Source organism: Xenopus tropicalis, chromosome 3 (genome assembly GCF_000004195.4).
Source record: "Xenopus tropicalis strain Nigerian chromosome 3, UCB_Xtro_10.0, whole genome shotgun sequence".
Lineage (NCBI taxonomy): Eukaryota > Metazoa > Chordata > Amphibia > Anura > Pipidae > Xenopus > Xenopus tropicalis.
This window is the reverse complement of record NC_030679.2, coordinates 9485368-9511293: the sequence shown is the minus strand read 5'-3', so window position 1 is coordinate 9511293 and position 25926 is coordinate 9485368. Positions and strand designations below refer to the sequence as shown.

The following is a 25926-nucleotide window of genomic DNA, read 5'->3' as shown; positions in this document are numbered from 1 at the left end:
GCATTGTACACCAGCCCAGTGCCCCCTGGCAGCAGCGTGAGTGTTTGTGTTCCATAAGCCCATGTAACTGCCTCCAGCTGCTGGCAGGATTCCAGGGCAGAAATAGAAACGGCTTGTGGCTGGGGGCGAAACGTTACATGGCCCCTGGCCTGCAGGAATATCAATTTATTTAATAACTTTCAGGTGAGGCCTGGACCTGCACCATGAAAGGAGCCACTGTTCCCTCCCATGAGCTCAGTCGTGCCTCTCGGGGTCTCCATGCGGTGACGCGCCTTCTGCGTTTTGTCATAGAACGAGGGGGCTGGCACCATGACTTGGGCAAAGATGGAGGCATTCTTAAAGAGACATAACCGTAACTATAAGGCTTATTTGTGCCCTGGTTACAACTATAGCGGGGTGACTGTTACCCCAATGTTTCTATATATCTGTAACCTTGTTATGGGCTAAGGGGGCCCAGCCTGAAGGCCAGTTAGGGGGGGATTTGGGGTGAGTGCTTATTTGTGCCCTGGGTACCCCTGGAACTATAGCAGGGTGACTGTTACCCCAATGTTTCTATATATCTGTAACCTTGTTATGGGCTAAGGGGGCCCAGCCTGAAGGCCAGTTAGGGGGGGATTTGGGGTGAGTGCTTATTTGTGCCCTGGGTACCCCTGGAACTATAGCGGGGTGACTGTTACCCCAATGTTTCTATATATCTGTAACCTTGTTATGGGCTAAGGGGGCCCAGCCTGAAGGCCAGTTAGGGGGGGATTTGGGGTGAGTGCTTATTTGTGCCCTGGGTACCCCTGGAACTATAGCAGGGTGACTGTTACCCCAATGTTTCTATATATCTGTAACCTTGTTATGGGCTAAGGGGGCCCAGCCTGAAGGCCAGTTAGGGGGGGATTTGGGGTGAGTGCTTATTTGTGCCCTGGATACCCCTGGAACTATAGCAGGGTGACTGTTACCCCAATGTTTCTATATATCTGTAACCTTGTTATGGGCTAAGGGGGCCCAGCCTGAAGGCCAGTTAGGGGGGGATTTGGGGTGAGTGCTTATTTGTGCCCTGGGTACCCCTGGAACTATAGCAGGGTGACTGTTACCCCAATGTTTCTATATATCTGTAACCTTGTTATGGGCTAAGGGGGCCCAGCCTGAAGACCAGTTAGGGGGGGATTTGGGGTGAGTGCTTATTTGTGCCCTGGGTACCCCTGGAACTATAGCAGGGTGACTGTTACCCCAATGTTTCTATATATCTGTAACCTTGTTATGGGCTAAGGGGGCCCAGCCTGAAGGCCAGTTAGGGGGGGATTTGGGGTGAGTGCTTATTTGTGCCCTGGGTACCCCTGGAACTATAGCAGGGTGACTGTTACCCCAATGTTTCTATATATCTGTAACCTTGTTATGGGCTAAGGGGGCCCAGCCTGAAGGCCAGTTAGGGGGGGATTTGGGGTGAGTGCTTATTTGTGCCCTGGGTACCCCTGGAACTATAGCAGGGTGACTGTTACCCCAATGTTTCTATATATCTGTAACCTTGTTATGGGCTAAGGGGGCCCAGCCTGAAGGCCAGTTAGGGGGGGATTTGGGGTGAGTGCTTATTTGTGCCCTGGGTACCCCTGGAACTATAGCAGGGTGACTGTTACCCCAATGTTTCTATATATCTGTAACCTTGTTATGGGCTAAGGGGGCCCAGCCTGAAGGCCAGTTAGGGGGGGATTTGGGGTGAGTGCTTATTTGTGCCCTGGGTACCCCTGGAACTATAGCAGGGTGACTGTTACCCCAATGTTTCTATATATCTGTAACCTTGTTATGGGCTAAGGGGGCCCAGCCTGAAGGCCAGTTAGGGGGGGATTTGGGGTGAGTGCTTATTTGTGCCCTGGGTACCCCTGGAACTATAGCAGGGTGACTGTTACCCCAATGTTTCTATATATCTGTAACCTTGTTATGGGCTAAGGGGGCCCAGCCTGAAGGCCAGTTAGGGGGGGATTTGGGGTGAGTGCTTATTTGTGCCCTGGGTACCCCTGGAACTATAGCAGGGTGACTGTTACCCCAATGTTTCTATATATCTGTAACCTTGTTATGGGCTAAGGGGGCCCAGCCTGAAGGCCAGTTAGGAGGGGATTTGGGGTGAGTGCTTATTTGTGCCCTGGGTACCCCTGGAACTATAGCGGGGTGACTGTTACCCCAATGTTTCTATATATCTGTAACCTTGTTATGGGCTAAGGGGGCCCAGCCTGAAGGACATCAGTGCTACTTACAGATGATATTTCCCTGTGTATTACTCCCCGTGGCCCTTTGCTTAGCATATAACTACAACTCCCAGCACCCCCCCCCCCCCCCCCTCTTCCCCTTCAGCTGTTTTGACATCCACATGATATACATATCCAGTCCACAGACAGAAGAAGGGGCTTCATTTAAAAAAAAAAAAAAATGCTGGTCCCGGCCATTAGTTACTGTGCCGCTGTCAGACCTGGAATGCAAGAGGGAGATGAAGGGGCTTTTCAGTAGGACCAGCCAGGGCAGTGTCTGGGAAGTGCAGATAAACAGCCGGCCAGTGACAGCAATGGGGAATTACCTGACATTTCCATGTAATTCTCTGGGCAGACTGCAGGATTAAGAAGTCATCATTAGGATTTAGTTTGCCTGACTCTTACTGTACATCCAGGTACGTGTGGGGTCCGATCATCCCCCAGGCCCAGACTCGCCATCTCTGGGATCATCTGACCCCATTCACCCTTTGGATGAATTATGGACCTTTACCCACTTGGTTTTGAGGTTCACCTTGCCAACTGGAATGATCCAAACCAGTATTTCTTTGTATGTCTCTGCCTTATGTCCAAAAGCCTCGTCTGCTGATTCTCACATTTGTACATCATCTCCTTTCATGTCTATGGATTTCCTTACATTGTACCCTATGAGCAGAAACGGTTAGGCGGGTCAGTAGGTGATCCAATTGCCAGGCCAGTTCAGACCAAATCTAATTAACCATGAGAACCATTACACACATGCATGGATACAGTACATGATCAGCCACTTTAGGGTCATGGATCCAAGGGGTTCTGTCTATCTCCACCTCCTCCTTTGGGGTCTATCTGAACCCCAAAAAAGGTTTTCCCAGGTATTTTTATGTGGGTGTAGTGTAAGCCTGAAATGTTGCTGTGTAACCTCAATAATAGCACCCTGAACATTGGTTCAAACAAGGTCCATGTTTAATTCAATTTATAAGAATGTAAATTCCCAGGTTTAACCTTGGTCCTCTGTGGTATGTTTGTTAAAAGCCAAAACATGGTCATTGTTTGGACCCCTCCAAAGAGAAATCAGAGGGAACATTGGAGATATTTCTGCCAGTTTGGTTGATATGTATGTTGTCTTCTTGACTAAAGTTGGCCATACACGTAAAGATCCGCTCGCTTGGTGAGGTCGCCAAGTGAGCGGATCTTCTCCCGATATCCCCCACCTACGGGTGGGTGATATCGGGCAAATTTAGGCTATTTCGGTTGGGCCTCGAGTCAAATGATCGAATTATAACGACGGTAATAGGCACAGTCGGTTTTTGGACCGCATCAAAGAACCTGCCTGATTGATATCTGCCTGATTTCAGGCCAGATATCAGTCGGGCAGGCCCATCGTTAGTGCCCCTACACGGGCCGATAAGCTGCCTAATCGGTCTAAGGGACTGATATTGGCAGCTACAATTGGCCCATGTCTGGCCACCTTAATGGAGCCCAATCACTGTCTGATCCCATATGGTTTCCTACCCATTGGCCAACTAAATGGACAGACATGTACAAGGGGGTTCCATACATGACATGGCTACCTTCCTATTGTTTCAGTTGCCCAGGCTTTTTCACTTCTTCAAATGCACTGGCCAATTAGGTTCATCGCCTTGATTACTTTTCTTAAACCGAATATATCCATGGTACAAAGATGTTGGGGCCCATATCAACACACTGCAACTTTGTTGCTTGTCCAGTTTAGCGGTGACTGGATCTGTCCTTATGGCTCATTGGTCCACCCATCCCAGGGCCAAAGAAGACCTGGCAGGTCATAATGAAGGTCTGTTGAATGATTTCAGTTCTAGAATGGGCTCAGAAGTCGAACATTTGCACCATTATTTCCAGCCTTTATGGTACCCAATTTCTGTTAGTTTCCTTATCAGCCAACGTGGCCTGCGGAACATGTGGTGTCAATGTGCTGAGTGTAAGTGGCGTTTGCCTTAGCCCTGTATGTTATTCCGGACAGGTACCGGGTCTCTGGTGGAACAGAGCGGAGAGATGACAGCAGGCAGGCCCTACAGCCTGTTAGCACTTCTCCAGCAGAGGTCACAGACCCACTTAACATAGTTTATTTTCCAGTGGGCTCCCTTATTTTTAGACACTTGATATGCGGCTCGTCTGCTCCAGGAGTGATCCTTCCCTTCTCCTCTCCTCCTCTGCCCGCTCCCCATTTCTACTGTTACTTTCCCACGATTGGGGGAGGAACGGGCAAACATTTTTGGGCTTAATTGTACCCTCGCTGGTGGTATTGGTATGCTCCGTCCTGGTCTGTAACCAAATCCGTAGCAATAAAATGCATTATTTTATTACTGCTTTAGCCCTTCAAGATCAACTAACGGAATCCATTATGCAGAAACCCTTTAGCTAGAAAAGGAAAAAATTTCCTTTTTCTCTGTAATAATAAAACAGTACCTGTACTTGATCCCAACTAAGATATAATTACCCCTTATTGGGGCAGAACAGCCCTATTGGGTTTATTTAATGGTTAAATGATTCCCTTTTCTCTGTAATAATAAAACAGTACCTGTACTTGATCCCAACTAAGATATAATTACCCCTTATTGGGGGCAGAACAGCCCTATTGGGTTTATTTAATGGTTAAATGATTCCCTTTTCTCTGTAATAATAAAACAGTACCTGTACTTGATCCCAACTAAGATATAATTACCCCTTATTGGGGCAGAACAGCCCTATTGGGTTTATTTAATGGTTAAATGATTCCCTTTTCTCTGTAATAATAAAACAGTACCTGATCCCAACTAAGATATAATTACCCCTTATTGGGGGCAGAACAGCCCTTTTGGGTTTATTTAATGGTTAAATGATTCCCTTTTCTCTGTAATAATAAAACAGTACCTGTACTTGATCCCAACTAAGATATAATTACCCCTTATTGGGGCAGAACAGCCCTATTGGGTTTATTTAATGGTTAAATGATTCCCTTTTCTCTGTAATAATAAAACAGTACCTGTACTTGATCCCAACTAAGATATAATTACCCCTTATTGGGGGGCAGAACAGCCCTATTGGGTTTATTTAATGGTTAAATGATTCCCTTTTCTCTGTAATAATAAAATAGTACCTGTACTTGATCCCAACTAAGATATAATTACCCCTTATTGGGGGCAGAACAGCCCTATTGGGTTTATTTAATGGTTAAATGATTCCCTTTTCTCTGTAATAATAAAATAGTACCTGTACTTGATCCCAACTAAGATATAATTACCCCTTATTGGGGGCAGAACAGCCCTATTGGGTTTATTTAATGGTTAAATGATTCCCTTTTCTCTGTAATAATAAAACAGTACCTGTACTTGATCCCAACTAAGATATAATTACCCCTTATTGGGGCAAAACAGCCCTATTGGGTTTATTTAATGGTTAAATGATTCCCTTTTCTCTGTAATAATAAAACAGTACTTGTACTTGATCCCAACTAAGATATAATTACCCCTTATTGGGGGCAGAACAGCCCTATTGGGTTTATTTCATGGTTAAATGATTCCCTTTTCTCTGTAATAATAAAACAGTACCTGTACTTGATCCCAACTAAGATATAATTACCCCTTATTGGGGCAGAACAGCCCTATTGGGTTTATTTCATGGTTAAATTATTCCCTTTTCTCTGTAATAATAAAACAGTACCTGTACTTGATCCCAACTAAGATATAATTACCCCTTATTGGAAGCAAAACAATCCTATTGGGTTTAATTTTTAAATGTTTTTTAGTAGACATAAGGTTATGGAGATCCAAACAGAAAGATCCCTCATCTGGAAAACCCCAGGTCCCGTGTATTCTGGATAATAGGTCTCATACCTGTACGGCACATTAGGGGGCACAGCCATATGCAATCAACATGTATTTTTAACCACAGGTCCTGATATAATTAATCCTAGAGGGTAACACAAGTGTAAAGATACTAAGTCTAGAACTTGCTTGGATCAGGCTCTGACCTCTAGCAAATTTTGTCCTTCATCCTTAGCTGTTGCATGGCTACCTGGTTTGCCAGCAGAGGCTGCAAGTGAAATAATGATATAATAATGATACTGCTGAGACTTTTTGCTGTGAGCTAATGATATATTTTCCCTTTTTTCCTCCCACACAGGCAGGAAGCCCTCCTGGCAGCCATCAGCGAGAAGGACGCTAACATTGCCCTGCTGGAACTGTCCTCATCCAAGAAGAAGAAGACCCAGGATGAGGTGGCTTCTTTGAAGAGAGAGAAGGACAGACTGGTGCAGCAGCTGAAACAGCAGGTAAGTCGGCACCATCTACCCCTCTCCTGTTATTTACACGGGGCTCACATGCACTGTATTATATAAGAACCCCCAAACTAGTGTTTGGGTCCACACTCTCTGGGGGGATCATGTGAGAAGCTCTGTAGTTCCCTAGTACAGGTATGGGACCCATTATCCAGAATGCTCGGGGCCTGGGGTTTTCCGTAATTCGGATCTCCTACCGTAAGTCTATTAAAAAAATAATTTAAACCTTAAATAAGCCCAATAGGATTGTTCTGCCCCCAATAAGGGGTAATTATATCTTAGTTGGGATCAAGTACAGGTACTGTTTTATTATTACAGAGAAAAGGAAATCATTTAACCATTAAATAAACCCAATAGGGCTGTTCTGCCCCAATAAGGGGTAATTATATCTTAGTTGGGATCAAGTACAGGTACTGTTTTATTATTACAGAGAAAAGGGAATCATTTAACCATTAAATAAACCCAATAGGGCTGTTCTGCCCCCAATAAGGGGTAATTATATCTTAGTTAGGATCAAGTACAGGTACTGTTTTATTATTACAGAGAAAAGGGAATCATTTAACCATGAAATAAACCCAATAGGGCTGTTCTGCCCCCAATAAGGGGTAATTATATCTTAGTTGGGATCAAGTACAGGTACTGTTTTATTATTACAGAGAAAAGGGAATCATTTAACCATTAAATAAACCCAATAGGGCTGTTCTGCCCCCAATAAGGGGTAATTATATCTTAGTTGGGATCAAGTACAGGTACTGTTTTATTATTACAGAGAAAAGGGAATCATTTAACCATTAAATAAACCCAATAGGACTGTTCTGCCCCCAATAAGGGGTAATTATATCTTAGTTGGGATCAAGTACAGGTACTGTTTTATTATTACAGAGAAAAGAGAATCATTTAACCATTAAATAAACCTAATAGGGCTGTTCTGCCCCAATAAGGGGTAATTATATCTTAGTTGGGATCAAGTACAGGTACTGTTTTATTATTACAGAGAAAAGAGAATCATTTAACCATTAAATAAACCCAATAGGGCTGTTCTGCCCCCAATAAGGGGTAATTATATCTTAGTTGGGATCAAGTACAGGTACTGTTTTATTATTACAGAGAAAAGAGAATCATTTAACCATTAAATAAACCCAATAGGGCTGTTCTGCCCCCAATAAGGGGTAATTATATCTTAGTTGGGATCAAGTACAGGTACTGTTTTATTATTACAGAGAAAAGAGAATCATTTAACCATTAAATAAACCCAATAGGGCTGTTCTGCCCCCAATAAGGGGTAATTATATCTTAGTTGGGATCAAGTACAGGTACTGTTTTATTATTACAGAGAAAAGGGAATCATTTTCAAAAATGTGAATTATTTGATTAAAATGGAGTCTATGGGAGATGGCCTTTCCGTAATTCTGAACTTTCTGGATAATGGGTTTCTGGATAAGGGGGTCCTATACCTGTAATTCAAATGCTAGTTCCGTCAGGCTTTTGAACTGCAGTAGAGCAAAGGTCCCCTAACTTTGAGGTGATATCCATCTCATCGGAAGTGGTGGGATTTGGGGTAGAAGAGTAGCTTGAAGCCTTCCCGCTGTATATCGTTCAGAACCATGCATGTATAGAGATGGTGGCCACAAAGGGGTTAATATTTATTGGCAGCTCTTGCAGCTTTAATTTTTAATATTTTGCCAAGTTTACATGAAATAGGATGTTTTATGCCGCCGCCTCCTTTTAACCCTTTCCTAGGAGATTTTTTGGCAACCTACTTCTTTGCTTTGATGCCTTTTGCATATTATAAATCACAAGCGTGGGTTCCTCAGCCGTGCCCCCATCCTGGGAATTGTCTCTGCTCGGATCGGGTCAGAGCCAGCGCCTGCAGGAGGGTGTCGGCGCTTAGTGACACTTTACAGACTTCAGGATGAGCTCAGTTGGAAAAAACCCCTTGTAGGCCAGTAGCACGCGGTGTGGAGCGTACATTTAGCATAAGCACTGCTTTTGGGTCCAGCGCCATGTACTCAGTATGGAATTGTTGGATTTACCCAAATACTGAATCCATTAAAGGTTTGGCTAAATACTGGGCTGAAACAAAACCCATGGTGGTCTGTTCAGAGCTGTAAAGTTTCATCAGTTTGATTTGGAGTGGGCTGAACGCGTTGGACTGTGCCTGAGCGTGTTGGACTGTGCCTGAGCGTGTTGGACTGTGCCTGAGCGCGTTGGACTGGGCCTGAGCGCGTTGGACTGGGCCTGAGCGCGTTGGACTGGGCCTGAGCGCGTTGGACTGGGCCTGAGCGCGTTGGACTGGGCCTGAGCGCGTTGGACTGGGCCTGAGCGCGTTGGACTGGGCCTGAGCGCGTTGGACTGGGCCTGGACGCGTTGGACTGGGCCTGGACGCGTTGGACTGGGCCTGGACGCGTTGGACTGAGCATGCTGGACGCGTTGGACTGGGCCTGGACGCGTTGGATTGAGCATGCTGGACGCGTTGGACTGAGCATGCTGGACGCGTTGGACTGAGCATGCTGGACGCGTTGGACTGAGCATGCTGGACGCGTTGGACTGAGCATGCTGGACGCGTTGGACTGAGCATGCTGGACGCGTTGGACTGAGCATGCTGGACGCGTTGGACTGAGCATGCTGGACTGGGCTTGGTCGCGCGTTGGACTGGGCTTGGTCGCGCGTTGGACTGGGCCTGGACGCGTTGGACTGGGCTTGGTCGCGCGTTGGACTGGACTGGCTTGGTCGCACGTTGGACTGGGCCTGGACGCGTTGGACTGGGCCTGGACGCGTTGGACTGGGCCTGGACGCGTTGGACTGGGCCTGGACGCGTTGGACTGGGCCTGGACGCGTTGGACTGGGCCTGGACGCGTTGGACTGGGCCTGGACGCGTTGGACTGGGCCTGGACGCGTTGGACTGGGCCTGGACGCGTTGGACTGGGCCTGGACGCGTTGGACTGGGCCTGGACGCGTTGGACTGAGCATGCTGGACTGGGCTTGGACGCGCGCTGGACTGGGCTGAAAACCCGAATGTGTGTATTAGTGTAAAGGAAACCATACATGGGGAGGCCCAGAATTTGGGAGGGCCGCAAAGGCACTGGGGACTGGGAGATTGACAGCTGTTCTGAATCTCCCGCCTGGCCATTGCCCGATGGAGTGGGTTGCAATGTGATTGGACCACAAGTGCCCAACCATATCTGCATGTGTGGCCGCCATTTCTCCAAGTCACTTGGCAATTAACAGACCCTATTCCCTTATCCTTGAAAGCCCGATCCATCTTGTTTGTGTTGTTGTCCAGATGTTCTTTCTTGGCCTCCTTATGAGATGAGACCAAAGTCCATTCCAGACCACCCCAACCGCTCCATCACCCACCTGCCGATTCCGGCAAAGTCTTGGGCTCGGAGAGCAACGTCTCCCCCCACTGTGAAATAACCACAGCAGGTTTCGGATTGTGTCCAGCTGCCCAGCGTGGGGTGAGCGCCTTCCTACGCAGACTCAGCCACCCGCCGCGCCGGGGGTCACCGGGACACCTGATATAACCGCAGAGTCGGCCCCGGGGCTATTGTGCCTGCGATCACTTCTGTTCCCCTGTAATGTCATTAAACAGCAATTTGTGATTCTCACTTTTCACATCAAACGGATCGGGTTGCGCAGAACTTTCGACTTCACAGAGCAGCAATGCAACCAGATCCAACCTGGACCGAGTCGCAACACTGCAGTTATTGTTGGTGCTTTGTTTAAATCCTTCCCTACCTAAGGAGGTATAGGGTTTTGTTAAAGAGACACTCTCATGGTAGCACCACGTATTAACATGTGTCTGAAGACATTTTGTGGGGAAAAATGTTAAATAAAATCATCTTTGCATACAGATGGCTTCAATAACAGCAGTCCTGCCCTGCTTTATGGCTGAGATTCTAGCTATCTGTATAACAGAGCATTCTGTCACAGTGGCACAGATCCTATCTGATCCCCCCATTGTAAGCAGCAGTCCTGCCCTGCTTTATGGCTGAGATTCTAGCTATCTGTATAACAGAGCATTCTGTCACAGTGGCACAGATCCTATCTGATCCCCCCCCCATTGTAAGCAGCAGTCCTGCCCTGCTTTATGGCTGAGATTCTAGCTATCTGTATAACAGAGCATTCTGTCACAGTGGCCCAGATCCTATCTGATCCCCCCCATTGTAAGCAGCAGTCCTGCCCTGCTTTATGGCTGAGATTCTAGCTATCTGTATAACAGAGCATTCTGTCACAGTGGCCCAGATCCTATCTGATCCCCCCCATTGTAAGCAGCAGTCCTGCCCTGCTTTATGGCTGAGATTCTAGCTATCTGTATAACAGAGCATTCTGTCACAGTGGCACAGATCCTATCTGATCCCCCCATTGTAAGCAGCAGTCCTGCCCTGCTTTATGGCTGAGATTCTAGCTATCTGTATAACAGAGCATTCTGTCACAGTGGCACAGACCCTATCTGATCCCCCCCATTGTAAGCAGCAGTCCTGCCCTGCTTTATGGCTGAGATTCTAGCTATCTGTATAACAGAGCATTCTGTCACAGTGGCACAGATCCTATCTGATCCCCCCATTGTAAGCAGCAGTCCTGCCCTGCTTTATGGCTGAGATTCTAGCTATCTGTATAACAGAGCATTCTGTCACAGTGGCACAGACCCTATTCCCATAGCCCAGTATATATAAAGTGGGGGCTCTCCAGCTGTTGTTTCCAGTTCAGCCGGAAATCCACAGCTTGCACTCTCCCTGGGTCACAGAACGGTCCGATCCATCTCCTGTGCATAGAGTTTGGTTCCCCCCCTCCGTGTGTGTCGCTGCTCAGTAACAGTCAGTTAATCTGGAACTCTTTAAAAGAGACATAAAACAAAGTAGTGTTTAGGCTACAGGAGACAGAGAGACATGGCTTCCATAAACAGAGGAGCGCGTGGTAAATAGCAGTAAGAAGGAAGCTGGCGGCGTTGCCCTCATCCATTAACTTTGCCCTGGCATGTTGTTCTTCACTGGCAGGAGGGCTCTCTTATGTCTCCTGTCTGATCTGTCCCTACTTTACTGCATTGCTGTATCATATTGCACTTCCGCCCACTTATGCTCAAGCCATCAAAGGGTAACCATTGGCTTTTGGAGTGGCCCATTGGCCTTTTAACAATCCCCTTGTCCATCCGGGGGCTCATTTTAGATATCGACTAGGTAGAGTTGAAGATTCTCTGGGGCAAGGACCCCATTGGGCTGTGGCTGGTGGCTCTCCGAGGAACCTGATCAACTTTGATGGGCGGATATCCTAATTGGCAAATGATCCATTCGTTGAAGGGACCTGGCCAGTCAAGTAGACGTAGACCATACATCCACTTAATTGGCAGACAAATTAGATCATACTACTGGCCTACAGGAACCTTTCAGGGAAGGATGCATGCTAATGCCTAAAGGGGGCCATACACGGGCCGATTGTAACTGCCGATATCGGCCACTTAGACCAATTAGGCCCGTGTAGGGGCACTAACGTCAGGCCTGCCTGACCAATATCTGGCCTGAAATTTAGTCTGATCGGGGACCGCATCGGCTCGTTGATGCAGTCCCCAAACCGACTGCGCCTATTACCGACGTTCTACAGGGGCAAGCGACCAAATTATCATAAAGTCACCCGATATCGCCCACCCGTAGGTGGGGATATCAGGAGAAGATCCACTCGCTTGGCGACCTCGCCAAGCAAACGGTTCTTAACAGGATTTATAAAGCTGCCCAATAGATATCTGAATAGAAGTTTGTTGACGAGGCCATTGGGAGGGTACAGGCCAATTAGCAGCTTTTATAATCTTGAATATGGCCACCTTAATACCTGTTTGGTCTCCCTCCCAACCTCATTGGATACACCATGTAAAGGCATCCCATTGAGTGGAGCAGCCTAGAACTAGCTGTGGAACCCAGAGTGGCTCTTCAAGATCGCCCAGTGAAAAGGCATCCCATTGAGTGGAGCAGCCTAGAACTAGCCGTGGAACCCAGAGTGGCTCTTCAAGATCGCCCAGTGCATAGAGGGAACCTACCTCCAAGGAACTCCAAGCTATTTGCTTTGGGATCTCATTAAGCAAGTTCCTTCTCTGTAGGGGGCCCTTTCCTCCTTTCTTTCCCTTCCCTTCCCCATGGTTGTTACATCCCACCAACCTTTTCTCTCCCATGATCCCTTTCTTGCACCTTTATTGCAGATTTTAGGGTTCCACAAACACCTTGTCCCATGTAACACGTCTATTTTCCCTGTATCACTCCCATTACCCAACGACAACGGTATTCCTATATAACGAATGGACACACTCCAGATTATTGGGATGATTAATAATAATTAGATTTGCTATTTTTTTCCCCTTTGAACTTGCAAACAAACTACCGAGTGCAGAAAGCTCAAGTTGAAATAGTTTGGGAATTAAGTAATATTTACCCGTGCCCCCCAGGGCGTTGCGTTGCTTTGTCAGCAGCCCCCGGGCTCAGCTGGGGACGAATGTCCAGCTCATCTGCCCACGTAGCCCAGCCACTGCCGTCCCATGTATGTACTCAGCTGTTAATCCCCTTAGCACTTGTTATGGCTGGATGACCCCCATGTACTCAGCTGTTTAACCCCCTAGTGCTTGTTATGACTGGATGACCCTCGCTCACTCGTTGGAAGGGGATCTAGCAGGATGTAGTGCTGTGAAGGGACAGAGTGTGTATGTCCATCTGTTACATGTCGGACATATTACTTGTTTACAGCAGTGGACAGTACAAAGAACATCCCTTTGGGCCTCTGAGTCCTCAGCCAATCCAACGAGTCTCTAGATATTCCTTCCTTCTTGCCTTAATACCATCCATACCATTTACTGAGAGTGTGGTCCCTCTTGTACAATGTTTCTAGGGTCCCCAGATGTTACTGAACAACTTTCTTCAACATATGAAGGATTAAATCATGCTGGGACTTGTAGTCCAACAACGTCCGAGGTCCTAAGGATGGAGCAGGGGGCATGGTCTAGGTGGAACAGGGAGCGGTCGGGGGTGGAACAGGGAGCGGTCGGGGGTGGAACAGGGAGCGGTCGGGGGTGGAACAGGGAGCGGTCGGGGGTGGAACAGGGAGCGGTCGGGGTGGAACAGGGAGCGGTCTAGGTGGAACAGGGAGCGGTCGGGGGTAGAACAGGGAGCGGTCGGGGGTAGAACAGGGAGCGGTCGGGGGTAGAACAGGGAGCGGTCGGGGGTGGAACAGGGAGCGGTCGGGGGTGGATCAGGGAGCGGTCGGGGTGGAACAGGGAGCGGTCGGGGTGGAACAGGGAGTGGTCTGGCTAAAATGGGTCATAGCCAAAAATCATCCGGTGTCAGGTCTTAGGAGGTTGTTGCCTATGAGTATGGTGGGACATAGTGGGATGGAATCTGTCAACTCCTCCTGGATTTTTCTATATTTATTCCCCTGGGTGGGATAAAGCAGGGGGTGTAGTCAGGGCAGTTGGGACATGGTTACAAATCACCCAGATTCAGATCCAGGAAGGTTGATGTCTTTGGTTGGGTGGGATGTAGCAAGTCCAGCAGTTTCCTTTCTCACATCAAACCCCATTTTCTAAGTTCTTCATTCTGTTTTTGAACCCTCACCAACAATTTTAGTTGCCACCTCTCTTGGTAGGGTAAATCCATAATCTGAGTCTTTACTCCATCCTTGATGGTTGCCCTTGTGCCCCCTGAACCTGTAGAAATCAGTTTTAGTTGCCACCTCTCTTGGTAGGGTAAATCCATAATCTGAGTCTTTACTTCATCCTTGATGGTTGCCCTCGTGCCCCCTGAACCCTGTAGACTTCAGGTGCCTTTAGTTGTGCTCTATAAAGCCTCATGTGGAAAACTGTAGGTCTGGGAAGGTACAATTTGGGTTTAATAATGTATTTCAATATAGATTCCTATGTAATGTGGTTTTCTTTCCTTCCATAGACACAGAACAGGATGAAGCTAATGGCTGATAACTACGAAGGAGACCATATGAAATGCTCCGCTCACTCCAACCAAACCAATCACAAGCCCTCCCCAGATCAGGTAGGAGCTCTGTTGTACAGGTAGTGCCACCTGAACCCAATGACGGTATCTTTGGTAGCAAGGCACCCTTATGGGTTATGGAGAACCGTAAAAGTGGGAGGATCTATCACTTCCTGGTGCTGATCGCCAAGGGGTGAGGTTTGGGGTGAACACTCATGTGGTAGCCAGATATCCTCAACTATGTTTGAATAATGGAGACACATAGATCCATGATGTTCTGCTATGGTTGGATTTTGGAGGGCCAAGCTTTGATGGCTGGATTTTCTCAGGTCGAGTCCCACTTTGGAGGGCCAAGCTTTGATGGCTGGATTTTCTCAGGTCGAGTCCCACCTTGGAGGTCCAACCTTTGATGGCTGGATTTTTTCAGGTCGAGTCCCACCTTGGAGGTCCAACCTTTGATGGTTGGATTTTCTCAGGTCGAGTCCCACCTTGGAGGTCCAACCTTTGATGGTTGGATTTTCTCAGGTCGAGTCCCACCTTGGAGGTCCAACCTTTGATGGTTGGATTTTCTCAGGTCGAGTTCCACCTTGGAGGTCCAGCCTTTGATGGCTGGATTTTCTCAGGTCGAGTCCCACCTTGGAGGTCCAACCTTTGACGGTTGGATTTTCTTAGGTCGAGTCCCACCTTGGAGGTCCAACCTTTGATGGTTGGATTTTCTCAGGTCGAGTCCCACCTTGGAGGTCCAACCTTTGATGGTTGGATTTTCTCAGGTCGAGTTCCACCTTGGAGGTCCAGCCTTTGATGGCTGGATTTTCTCAGGTCGAGTCCCACCTTGGAGGTCCAACCTTTGACGGTTGGATTTTCTTAGGTCGAGTCCCACCTTGGAGGTCCAACCTTTGATGGTTGGATTTTCTCAGGTTGAGTTCCACCTTGGAGGTTCAGCCTTTGATGGCTGGATTTTTTCAGGTCGAGTCCCACCTTGGAGGTCCAACCTTTGATGGTTGGATTTTCTCAGGTTGAGTTCCACCTTGGAGGTCCAACCTTTGATGGCTGGATTTTCTCAGGTCGAGTTCCAACTTAGAGGTCCAACCTTTGATGGTTGGATTTTCTCAGGTCGAGTTCCACCTTGTAGGTCCAACCTTTGATGGCTGGATTTTCTCAGGTCGAGTCCCACTTTGGAGGTCCAACCATTGATGGTTGGATTTTCTCAGGTTGGGTTCCACCTTGGAGGTCCAACCTTTGATGGTTGGATTTTCTCAGGTCGAGTCCTACCTTGGAGGTCCAACCTTTGATGGTTGGATTTTTTCAGGGCAAGTCCCACTTTGGAGGTCCAACCTTTGATGGTTGGATTTTCTCAGGTCGAGTCCCACCTTGGAGGTCCAACCTTTGATGGTTGGATTTTCTCAGGTCAAGTCCCACCTTGGAGGTCCAACCTTTGGTCAGGTCCCCTTAGCATATAAAAAGCTTATGGATATAGGTACTCCTTGGTATATTGGCCCTTCAGCCATAGATCCAAGCATATCTAGGGCACCAACTAAGCGTTGATCCAAAACTCGCCCTATCCGACATTCAGTGTTGGCTTTTAGGGGTAATTAAAAATGCCAAATGGCATTCTCACTAAGCCTTTTCACCCACCCAGAGCTATTTTTGCTTTTATTTGTAATATTCGCAGGCTGTCATGGTTGCTACCCTCTACTCTAGGTATCTGAATTGGTTTAAAAGTGCCAACTTATGCATTAAAGGTGCCCCCGGGGGGCAGATACTGCCGTCTAACCAATGTATATCATGTTTATAACAACGTGCCTGTGTTTTTTCTCCTCCTGACACTAACCAGATCTCTTATTTCATTCCTCATGCTGCTCTTTGATGTCCCCTTTGCCCTCTTCATCTCTGAACCAACAGGATGATGAGGAGGGTATTTGGGCATAGCCAATGACATGCTTAGGTCAGCCATTTTGTTCAGAACGGTGAGAGTCTCCAGATTTGGGTTAAACAAGTACGATGTTTTCCCACAATGCCCCTCCCCTTTGCATGAAGATCATGTGTCCCACATACATTTGCATGGTGCTGATGTCATTAACTCATTAATTTTTTCCCTTCATTTATGGTCATTTTGTGGTGTCTTCTTGCTCCTATCTGCAATTCTGCATGTCCTGCAGCCATGAAACTTCCCTGCACTTCCTAGTACTGCTGCCATTCATCTAACAACCTGATGTATTTATGTATTCTGAGAAGCAACCATCCCAATAAGGTGTGGGGGGGTCCTTCCAGTTTCCCCCCAGCCTATATAAGGCTTCATTTCTTCCATTTGCAACGTACGTTTACTAGAAGGAAAATAATACAGAACCGACTACATTCTGGTTGCCTGGGCCATAGGTTCTAGCAATTAGAATGAGAACTAAAGTCTAAAAAAATATATTTTTTGTGTCAGTGGCACTGCACATGCTCAGTGGGCTCTGTGCTGCTGTTGGGAAGCTTTGCTTAGGGGTCGTGGAAAATCATAAAGCAGAAAGTAAGGTTCATCTGCTATAGAGGCTGATGCTACAGGGCTGAGTATGGATCAGTGTGTGTCAGTGGCACCGCACATGCTCAGTGAGCTCTGGGGCTGCTGCTGAGAAGCTAAGCTTAGGGGTCGTGGAAAATCATAAAGCAGAAAGTGAGGTTCATTTGCTGTAGGGGCTGATGCTACAGGGCTGAGTAGGGACCAGTGTGTGTCAGTGGCACTGCACGTGCTCAGTGGGCTCTGGGGCTGCTGCTGTTGGGAATCTAAGCTTAGGGGTCGTGGAAAATCATAAAGCAGAAAGTGAGGTTCATCTGCTATAGAAGCTGATGCTACAGGGCTGAGTATGGATCAGTGTGTGTGTCAGTGGCACTGCACATGCTCAGTGGGCTCTGGGGCTGCTGCTCTTGGGAAGCTAAGCTTAGGGGTAGTGGAAAGTCATAAAGCAAGGTTCATCTGCTATAGAGGCTGATGCTATAGGGCTGAGTAGGGATCAGTGTGTGTCAGTGGCACTGCACATGCTCAGTGGGCTCTGTGCTGCTGTGTTGGGAAGCTTTGCTTAGGGGTCATGGAATATTATATTCTGTTTGATATTCGGACAGATCTGAAGGAATCGGGGTTCAGTCGAATCCCAAAATAGTGGATTTGGTGCATCCCTACTGTTTAGCCTTGTACTGTGACAGTTATATTGTATATATTCTGTATATTGTGAGTGGGTCCCTAAGCCCAAGTAAGTGGCAGCAGCCCGTGTATGTGCCGGGAATCAGCAGAAGGGAAGATGGGGGGCTACTGGGGGCATCTTCACGGGCTCAGATAAAGGGCTGTGGTTGCCTTGGGTTGGTATGGAATCATAATGCATAGCGTTTGTAGCCTAATTCCTTTACATTTTACACTGGAATGAAACAGAATAAGGAGCAAATATGTGCTTCAGTTACATAGTGTTCATCCAGAGCTGCAGAAGCCAAGGTGGGAAAGGGGTGGGGCCAAATAAGGTTTAATCTCCCCAGTCATTATAGATGATTGTGTGTTGGTGTTGGGAAGCCATAGAGCATGTAAGGAATGCAGAGGGTCTGGGCACCTGTGAATGTTCAGCCAGTCTCTGGGAAATTCTTGCGCCCCCCCCCCCCCAGACCAACATAACTCGGGTTTATTGAGGCATTGTGACTCCCAGCCGTGGGCATCTATATCAGACACTCTCTCTTTTAGCCTCAGGGCAGTCTTAAACCTCTCCTGGGGCTCAAGTGAAGTTTATAGGGGGGGGGGGGGGCAGGATTGAGGCCTTACAAGTGGCCCCGGGTGACATCACAGGAGGCAGATAATTGGCCGCGTGGCTCGAAGAATCCGGGACGGGGCTAATCATTAACAGCGTCGGTAACTTCATTTAATAGGGTATAGGAACCCCAGTCGCTCATCCTGTAATAATTAATAATGGGATAAATGTGTAACGCTGGCCGGGCTGCTGTCATTAACCCCTTAGTGCCCACTCTTTCCATCGCCCTGCACTTGGCACAGCAAGACAATGGCTCACATATAGCAAAGCATAGGGGAACCTCATGTAGCCACTGAATGCAGCCGGTGTACACATCCATTTGTACAGCAGCGGGCTATTTGCTTAGGCTACAAGGTACCATATTTCTAGTCTTAACTTCACCTCCAGTCAGGTCCCATAAGGATCCCACAGGACCAATAAAATGGACTCCCTGTGGCATTTTACACAAGCCCTTCTGGCATTTGCCAGTACAGGTATGGGATCCCTTATCCGGAAACCCATTATCCAGAAAGCTCCAAATTACGGAAAGCCCGTCTCCCATAGATTCCATTTTAATCAAATAATTCAGAATTTTAAAACTGATTTCCTTTTTCTCTGTAATAATAAAACAGTACCTGTACTTGATCCCAACTAAGATAGAATTACCCCTTATTGGGGGCAGAACAGCCCTATTGGGTTTATTTCATGGTTAAATGATTCCCTTTTCTCTGTAATAATAAAACAGTACCTGTACTTGATCCCAACTAAGATATAATTACCCCTTATTGGGGCAGAACAGCCCTATTGGGTTTATTTAATGGTTAAATGATTCCCTTTTCTCTGTAATAATAAAACAGTACCTGTACTTGATCCCAACTAAGATATAATTACCCCTTATTGGGGGCAGAACAGCCCTATTGGGTTTATTTCATGGTTAAATGATTCCCTTTTCTCTGTAATAATAAAACAGTACCTGTACTTGATCCCAACTAAGATATAATTACCCCTTATTGGGGGCAGAACAGCCCTATTGGGTTTATTTAATGGTTAAATGATTCCCTTTTCTCTGTAATAATAAAACAGTACCTGTACTTGATCCCAACTAAGATATAATTACCCCTTATTGGGGGCAGAACAGCCCTATTGGGTTTATTTCATGGTTAAATGATTCCCTTTTCTCTGTAATAATAAAACAGTACCTGTACTTGATCCCAACTAAGATATAATTACCCCTTATTGGGGCAGAACAGCCCTATTGGGTTTATTTAATGGTTAAATGATTCCCTTTTCTCTGTAATAATAAAACAGTACCTGTACTTGATCCCAACTAAGATATAATTACCCCTTATTGGGGCAGAACAGCCCTATTGGGTTTATTTCATGGTTAAATTATTCCCTTTTGACCAATAGGCTAATATGCCGCTCTGGGCAGGACCATCCCATTTGAACAGGACTGGCAGGACGGATTTGGCGAGTGAAGATGATCATTATGGGCCACAGAGAGAAACAGTGGATCTCTTGTCGCAAATAAAATGTTCAGACTTTATAGGAGCGTAGGCAAGCCTTGCAGCAGGAACATCAACACGTATCCATCCGCTAATTCCATAATAAATGGGCAGCATGGTGGCCCAGCTGTTCTTCCTCGCAGAATGTTGGCTAGTCACAACGCTTTTTGTACTAGTGACCCACGGGCCCTTGAAAGCTTCATCCGTCCGTGGCAGCGCCGGATCTCCCCCGTGGCACTCACTCTTATCTGAGGCTCCGGAATATCCTGCGGATATAGAAGTGGTACCCATTGTGCTTATCATCCAATTAAGAACCCTGTTAATTCCTTCTGTAACGGCTCCCAATGCATTCCTGCTAAGTAGTCGCAGCACTCCGGCACCACAATATTTTGTATCTGCGCAACAGTGGCTTAACCCCCGCATCACCAGAGCTGGGTCTTGCAGCGTCTCTACGGGGGGAAATATTCCCCCATCTTAATTGCAGCTTGTTCTGTGCCGTGCAACATGGGATTCAGTGTCTGGCTATTTATATTATCTGAAGTGCTGGTTCTGACTCCTGAAACAGTGTTACATGCATACATAGCTCTGTATATATATGTATATGTAGGTTAGGGATACCTTAAAGAGAAGCACAGACGGCAGGATGGTGGAACCGAGTGTTGGGCAGCAAGTTTTGGGGTTTCCGGTGCTGCCAGCATTTAAATAGGCTGCCTCTCTGGGAGTTTGGACAGGCTGGCAGTAGATCTGAGGCTTGTTTCTAAGCCTGGATGTGTCCCTTGGCACGAGCCCAACGGCCTCCCTGTGCAATGGAACTCCAGAGGGTCATTGCTTTGTTCCAAAACTATTTACAGCCCCCACCCCGGAGTGACTAATTGCCCCTGTTGTTTCGGTGAATGGTAACTTATGTTACTACCTGGACTTGTGTCGCTCGGGGAAGGTAGAATGACTTGCCAGAGGGGACTCGGCCACAATAGGACTTGCAGTTGCCGGCTGTGTTTGTGCTTAGGCTGAAATGGGTGAAAATGTTTTTTATTGTTTCAATACTGTTAAAGCTGATGGAAACAGTGTTGGACTGGAGACCAGAGAGCCCACTGGAGGGCCCTGTCCCCAGTGACAACCCTTGCTGCCCTCTACACCACCATAAACAGCCCCTGAACATATACCTTCTACGTGGAGCCGGATCAGCGGGGCCCATCAGGATTTAGGGCACCCATAGGCCTATCCAACGTTCCATCCATACGGCACATTTCCCATATACCAAGGTGCAGGACATGTTAATAGCCATAAGCACAAAATACCTCTCTTTGGATTGCCGCAGGGGCACCTTGGTGCTACCACCACCTCCGAAGATGGCAGTGGCTCTACTGGTCCCACAGTCATTGGCCACAGCACACTTGCTCATAAAGAATCTGAGTCACCCACCATTTTGATCCGGAAATCACTGGAATGATACGGGGAAATGCTGCATTGCGGTGGGCCAAGGGTCGGGGGTTCCCCAGCCCTTTCCGTTAGCCGTGGCTCCCTCTGCTCTAGTGGCTGCTGGAACACATTCTGCTTTTTCCATTCGCTCCACGGAGTGGAACTTGTCTCTCACAGTCGTGCACCTTTGAAGGATGCCAAATGTACGGTATCTGGCCATAAAACAATATTGTGTGTGTTCCTTTCCAGCTCCCATGCTGTTTGCACATTTCCTGCTAAAATCATTCAGCCGCCTTCAGAAGGAGCCACAGCACAAGCCCCGGTGTCTCACATGAAATATTATTGCACCGTCGAAATTCGTAGATTTGCTTCCACTTTGCTGGGGTCGACGTGTAGTTCTGCGCTAATGCTGGAGAGCCAGCTATTATTTACCTTTCTGCAATTAGATGGTTAGCTCTGCTGGCCACATAAAAATGTAGTGGAAGATTCTGAATTCAGAATTGTCTACTGATCACACCGGGATCTCTCAAAGCCAATGTGCATAAATAACAGTGTGCTAGTGCCCAATTCATTTGCCGCTAGGGTCCAAGGAAGCAACGCACTAGTGGGGTCTTGGAATTACAGTTGGGTCCAATCTAAAGGCTTTGGGTACCATGGGACTTGACCAGTAAGGTTCTGTCTGGTCTTATTGATAAAGATAAGGGTGAAGGCACACAGGGCTACTAGTAGCAGCTACTTGTCGTGGCTACTAAAACAGACAATGCTGATCATTTACTGATAATTGTCTCTACGTGTGTTTTAGCAGAGGCAATTCTCAGTATTGTCTATGGCAGGGGATTTTCTGGCGTTTAGTAGCCGTGCAAAAGTAGCTGCTACTAGTAGCTCTGTGTGTCTTCACCCTAAGGGCTCTGGTACACGGGGAGATTAGTCGCCCGCGGCAAAACTCCCTGCTCGCGGGCGACTAATCTCCCCGAGTTGCCTTCCCCCTGCCATCCCACCGGCGAACATGTAAGTCGCCGGCGGGATGGCAGACGCGGCGGCGCGATTTCGCGCAAATCGCCGAAAAAGACTTGCGAGGCTTTTTCGCCGATTTCCCGAAATCGCCCCGCCGCGTCTGCCATCCCGCCGGCGACTTACATGTTCGCCGGTGGGATGGCAGGGGGAAGGCAACTCGGGGAGATTAGTCGCCCGCGAGCAGGGAGTTTTGCCGCGGGCGACTAATCTCCCCGTGTACCAGAGCCCTAAGAAGCCTACACTGCTGCTGCATTTACAAGCCACCAGGGCTGCCATCAGTAATCATGGAGCTTTATTCTAGAGAGTTAGCAGGACCCTCACCCAAGGGGGCCTCAGTTCTTAGCCCACAAGTCACCTGAGACCCTTGGGTGGAGAAGCTGCTAACAAGAAATGCCCTTATCTGCCCTGGCCACACACCAATGATGTCAAACCTTCATCGCTGATCCTCGCATACAATGCCCATTCCCCTGCAAGCCCACCCCCCCCAGTGTCGGACTGGCCCACTAGGATACCAGGAAAACTCCCGGTGGGCCCAGGTGTCAGTGGGCCCTCCTGCTCCTGCCCATTTGGCCTGTTTCATGGCCAGTCCCTATTTCTGAATGGGAAGAAAGAGGGGAAATAGATGGAAGAATAGATGCTAGCATGTAAATTAAAGGGACTGGGAGAATAAAGAGGTTGGGTGGGGAAAGGAGGAAAAATAGTTTGGAAAGTGGGCCTAGGGTCTAAGGTTTTCTGGTGGCCCCTGGGGTCCCAGTTGGTGCCACCTACAGGTATACCTCTAGTGTGGACTTCAGCGACCACAGTATTGCCAGGAACCTGGCTCCTCCTACACAGTCCGGTAGCATTTGTCTCCTCTTTGATTCAGCCATTTGGTTGCTATGGGATACTAGACCTCATGCAAATGTTATCATTTTTATTTACCCCCATTTAAGTCATTTAAATAATGATGCCCCAAATTCAATCTGTAAACACCCAACACTTTTTCTAGGATTTTCCCAATGCTTTAGTGTTCCTCTAATCGGAATCTGATCAGTAACAGTCATGTGACGTTAAAGCTTTGTAACATGTTGCTCCCCAACCCCTTGGATGTTGCTCCCAGTGGCCTCAAAGCAGGGGCTCATTTTTTAATTCCTGGCTCAGGGGCAAGTTTTGGTTGCATAAAAACCAAGTATAATGCCAAACAGAGCCTCCTGTAGGCTGCCAGTCTTCATGGGGGCTATTAAATAGCCAATTATAGCTCTTATTGGCACCCCCAGGAACCTTTTCCATGCTTGTGTTGCTCCCCAACCCTTTTTCCATTTGAGTGGGTCACAGGTATAAAAGGTTGGGGATCCCTGGGTTATATTGTTGCAGAACTGGTGTCTAACCCACTAAATCCGGTAGGGTAAATTGAATTCCTATGAACCTTCCTCCACCAAACCCCCCCCCCCCCTGCCCCCCAACAGACCTTGCAGCTCCTGCTCACTGAGGGTCCCACCCTATGAGGTAGAACATAACGGAATGATGTAACACAGGGTTCCATATCCTCATAGACACGAGCCGGGAATGGATCTCCGGGGAGGGAAATGACTGCTTGTAGAACAACCTGCCCCTCGGAGTGCGATTGGAGCCTGCGGGGTCCCGGCCTTGCGTCTCTGCTCTGAATTAAACCTACAAAGTGGCCTGAGGTCTGGCTGCATCTTATCACCATCCTGCTATTACCCCAGGAGATCAAAGCTGCGCACAAATCAAGGCCTATATTATATTTATTGCAAACAGCTGCCTGCCTGTGCTCTGCAACATTCCGGCCATCTGCCCCGAGCAAGATATCCTGCACTGCTAACATGGAGCTCCGGCTGCTGGTTACTAATACAGTCTGTCTGCCTTCCGCTGGGTCCCACTGCCTCGGATAGGAACTATATCCCCAACCTTTCCTATTCGAGAGCCACAGTCACATGTAAAAAGACTTGGGGAGCAACACGGCAGGATAAATACAGTGCCAGTTCCATGTATAATACCCCAGAACCCACAGCAGGATAAATACAGGGCCAATTCCATGTATAATACCCCAGAACCCACAGCAGGATAAATACAGTGCCAATTCCATGTATAATACCCCAGAACCCACAGCAGGATAAATACAGTGCCAATTCCATGTATAATACCCCAGAACCCACAGCGGGATAAATACAGTGCCAATTCCATGTATAATACCCCAGAACCCACAGCAGGATAAATACAGGGCCAATTCCATGTATAATACCCCAGAACCCACAGCAGGATAAATACAGTGCCAGTTCCATGTATAATACCCCAGAACCCACAGCAGGATAAATACAGTGCCAGTTCCATGTATAATACCCCAGAACCCACAGCAGGATAAATACAGGGCCAATTCCATGTATAATACCCCAGAACACACAGCGGGATAAATACAGTGCCAATTCCATGTATAATACCCCAGAACCCACAGCAGGATAAATACAGTGCCAGTTCCATGTATAATACCCCAGAACCCACAGCAGGATAAATACAGTGCCAGTTCCATGTATAATACCCCAGAACCCACAGCAGGATAAATACAGTGCCAGTTCCATGTATAATACCCCAGAACACACAGCGGGATAAATACAGTGCCAATTCCATGTATAATACCCCAGAACCCCACGGCAGGATAAATACAGTGCCAATTCCATGTATAATACCCCAGAACCCACAGCAGGATAAATACAGGGCCAATTCCATGTATAATACCCCAGAACCCACAGCAGGATAAATACAGTGCCAGTTCCATGTATAATACCCCAGAACACACAGCGGGATAAATACAGTGCCAATTCCATGTATAATACCCCAGAACCCCACGGCAGGATAAATACAGTGCCAATTCCATGTATAATACCCCAGAACACACTGCAGGATAAATACAGTGCCAATTCCATGTATAATACCCCAGAACCCACAGCAGGATAAATACAGGGCCAATTCCATGTATAATACCCCAGAACCCACAGCAGGATAAATACAGTGCCAGTTCCATGTATAATACCCCAGAACCCACAGCAGGATAAATACAGTGCCAATTCCATGTATAATACCCCAGAACCCACGGCAGGATAAATACAGGGCCAATTCCATGTATAATACCCCAGAACCCACGGCAGGATAAATACAGGGCCAATTCCATGTATAATACCCCAGAACCCACGGCAGGATAAATACAGTGCCAATCCCATGTATAATACCCCAGAACCCACAGCAGGATAAATACAGTGCCAGTTCCATGTATAATACCCCAGAACCCACAGCAGGATAAATACAGTGCCAATTCCATGTATAATACCCCAGAACCCACAGCAGGATAAATACAGTGCCAATTCCATGTATAATACCCCAGAACCCACAGCAGGATAAATACAGGGCCAATTCCATGTATAATACCCCAGAACCCACGGCAGGATAAATACAGGGCCAATTCCATGTATAATACCCCAGAACCCACGGCAGGATAAATACAGGGCCAATTCCATGTATAATACCCCAGAACCCACAGCAGGATAAATACAGGGCCAATTCCATGTATAGTACACCAGCATGGCATGGCAAAAGGTTAACACTGTTGAATTACCCAGCATCCTCCAGTAGCCATGGAGCAAGGGGAGCAGGCTGCAGTGTTATTGATGGGAAGCACCATCTGTTTGTGAGTTACAGACACCGGTGCAGTTGATGAATGGAGCCAGGCCAGGCATATCCCAGAGGCCAACATGCACAAACTCCATTTGT

The 25926-nt window shown here is 47.5% G+C and overlaps 1 protein-coding gene across 16 annotated transcripts in view; it reads left to right on the top strand.

Moving 5' to 3' along the window:
• erc1 (ELKS/RAB6-interacting/CAST family member 1) overlaps positions 1 to 25926 on the top strand; it is a 169699-nt gene that overhangs the window by 130064 nt on the left and 13709 nt on the right. For 9 of the 16 annotated variants that reach the window (XR_004221847.1, XM_031897623.1, XM_031897621.1 and 6 more), the window contains 2 exon segments: positions 6363 to 6510; positions 14436 to 14537. Coding sequence is in view for 15 of the 16 variants with exons in the window: in XM_031897623.1 (XP_031753483.1) it covers positions 6363 to 6510; positions 14436 to 14537 (250 nt within the window). In the remaining variant the exon portion in view is untranslated. 16 annotated transcript variants of the gene reach the window in all.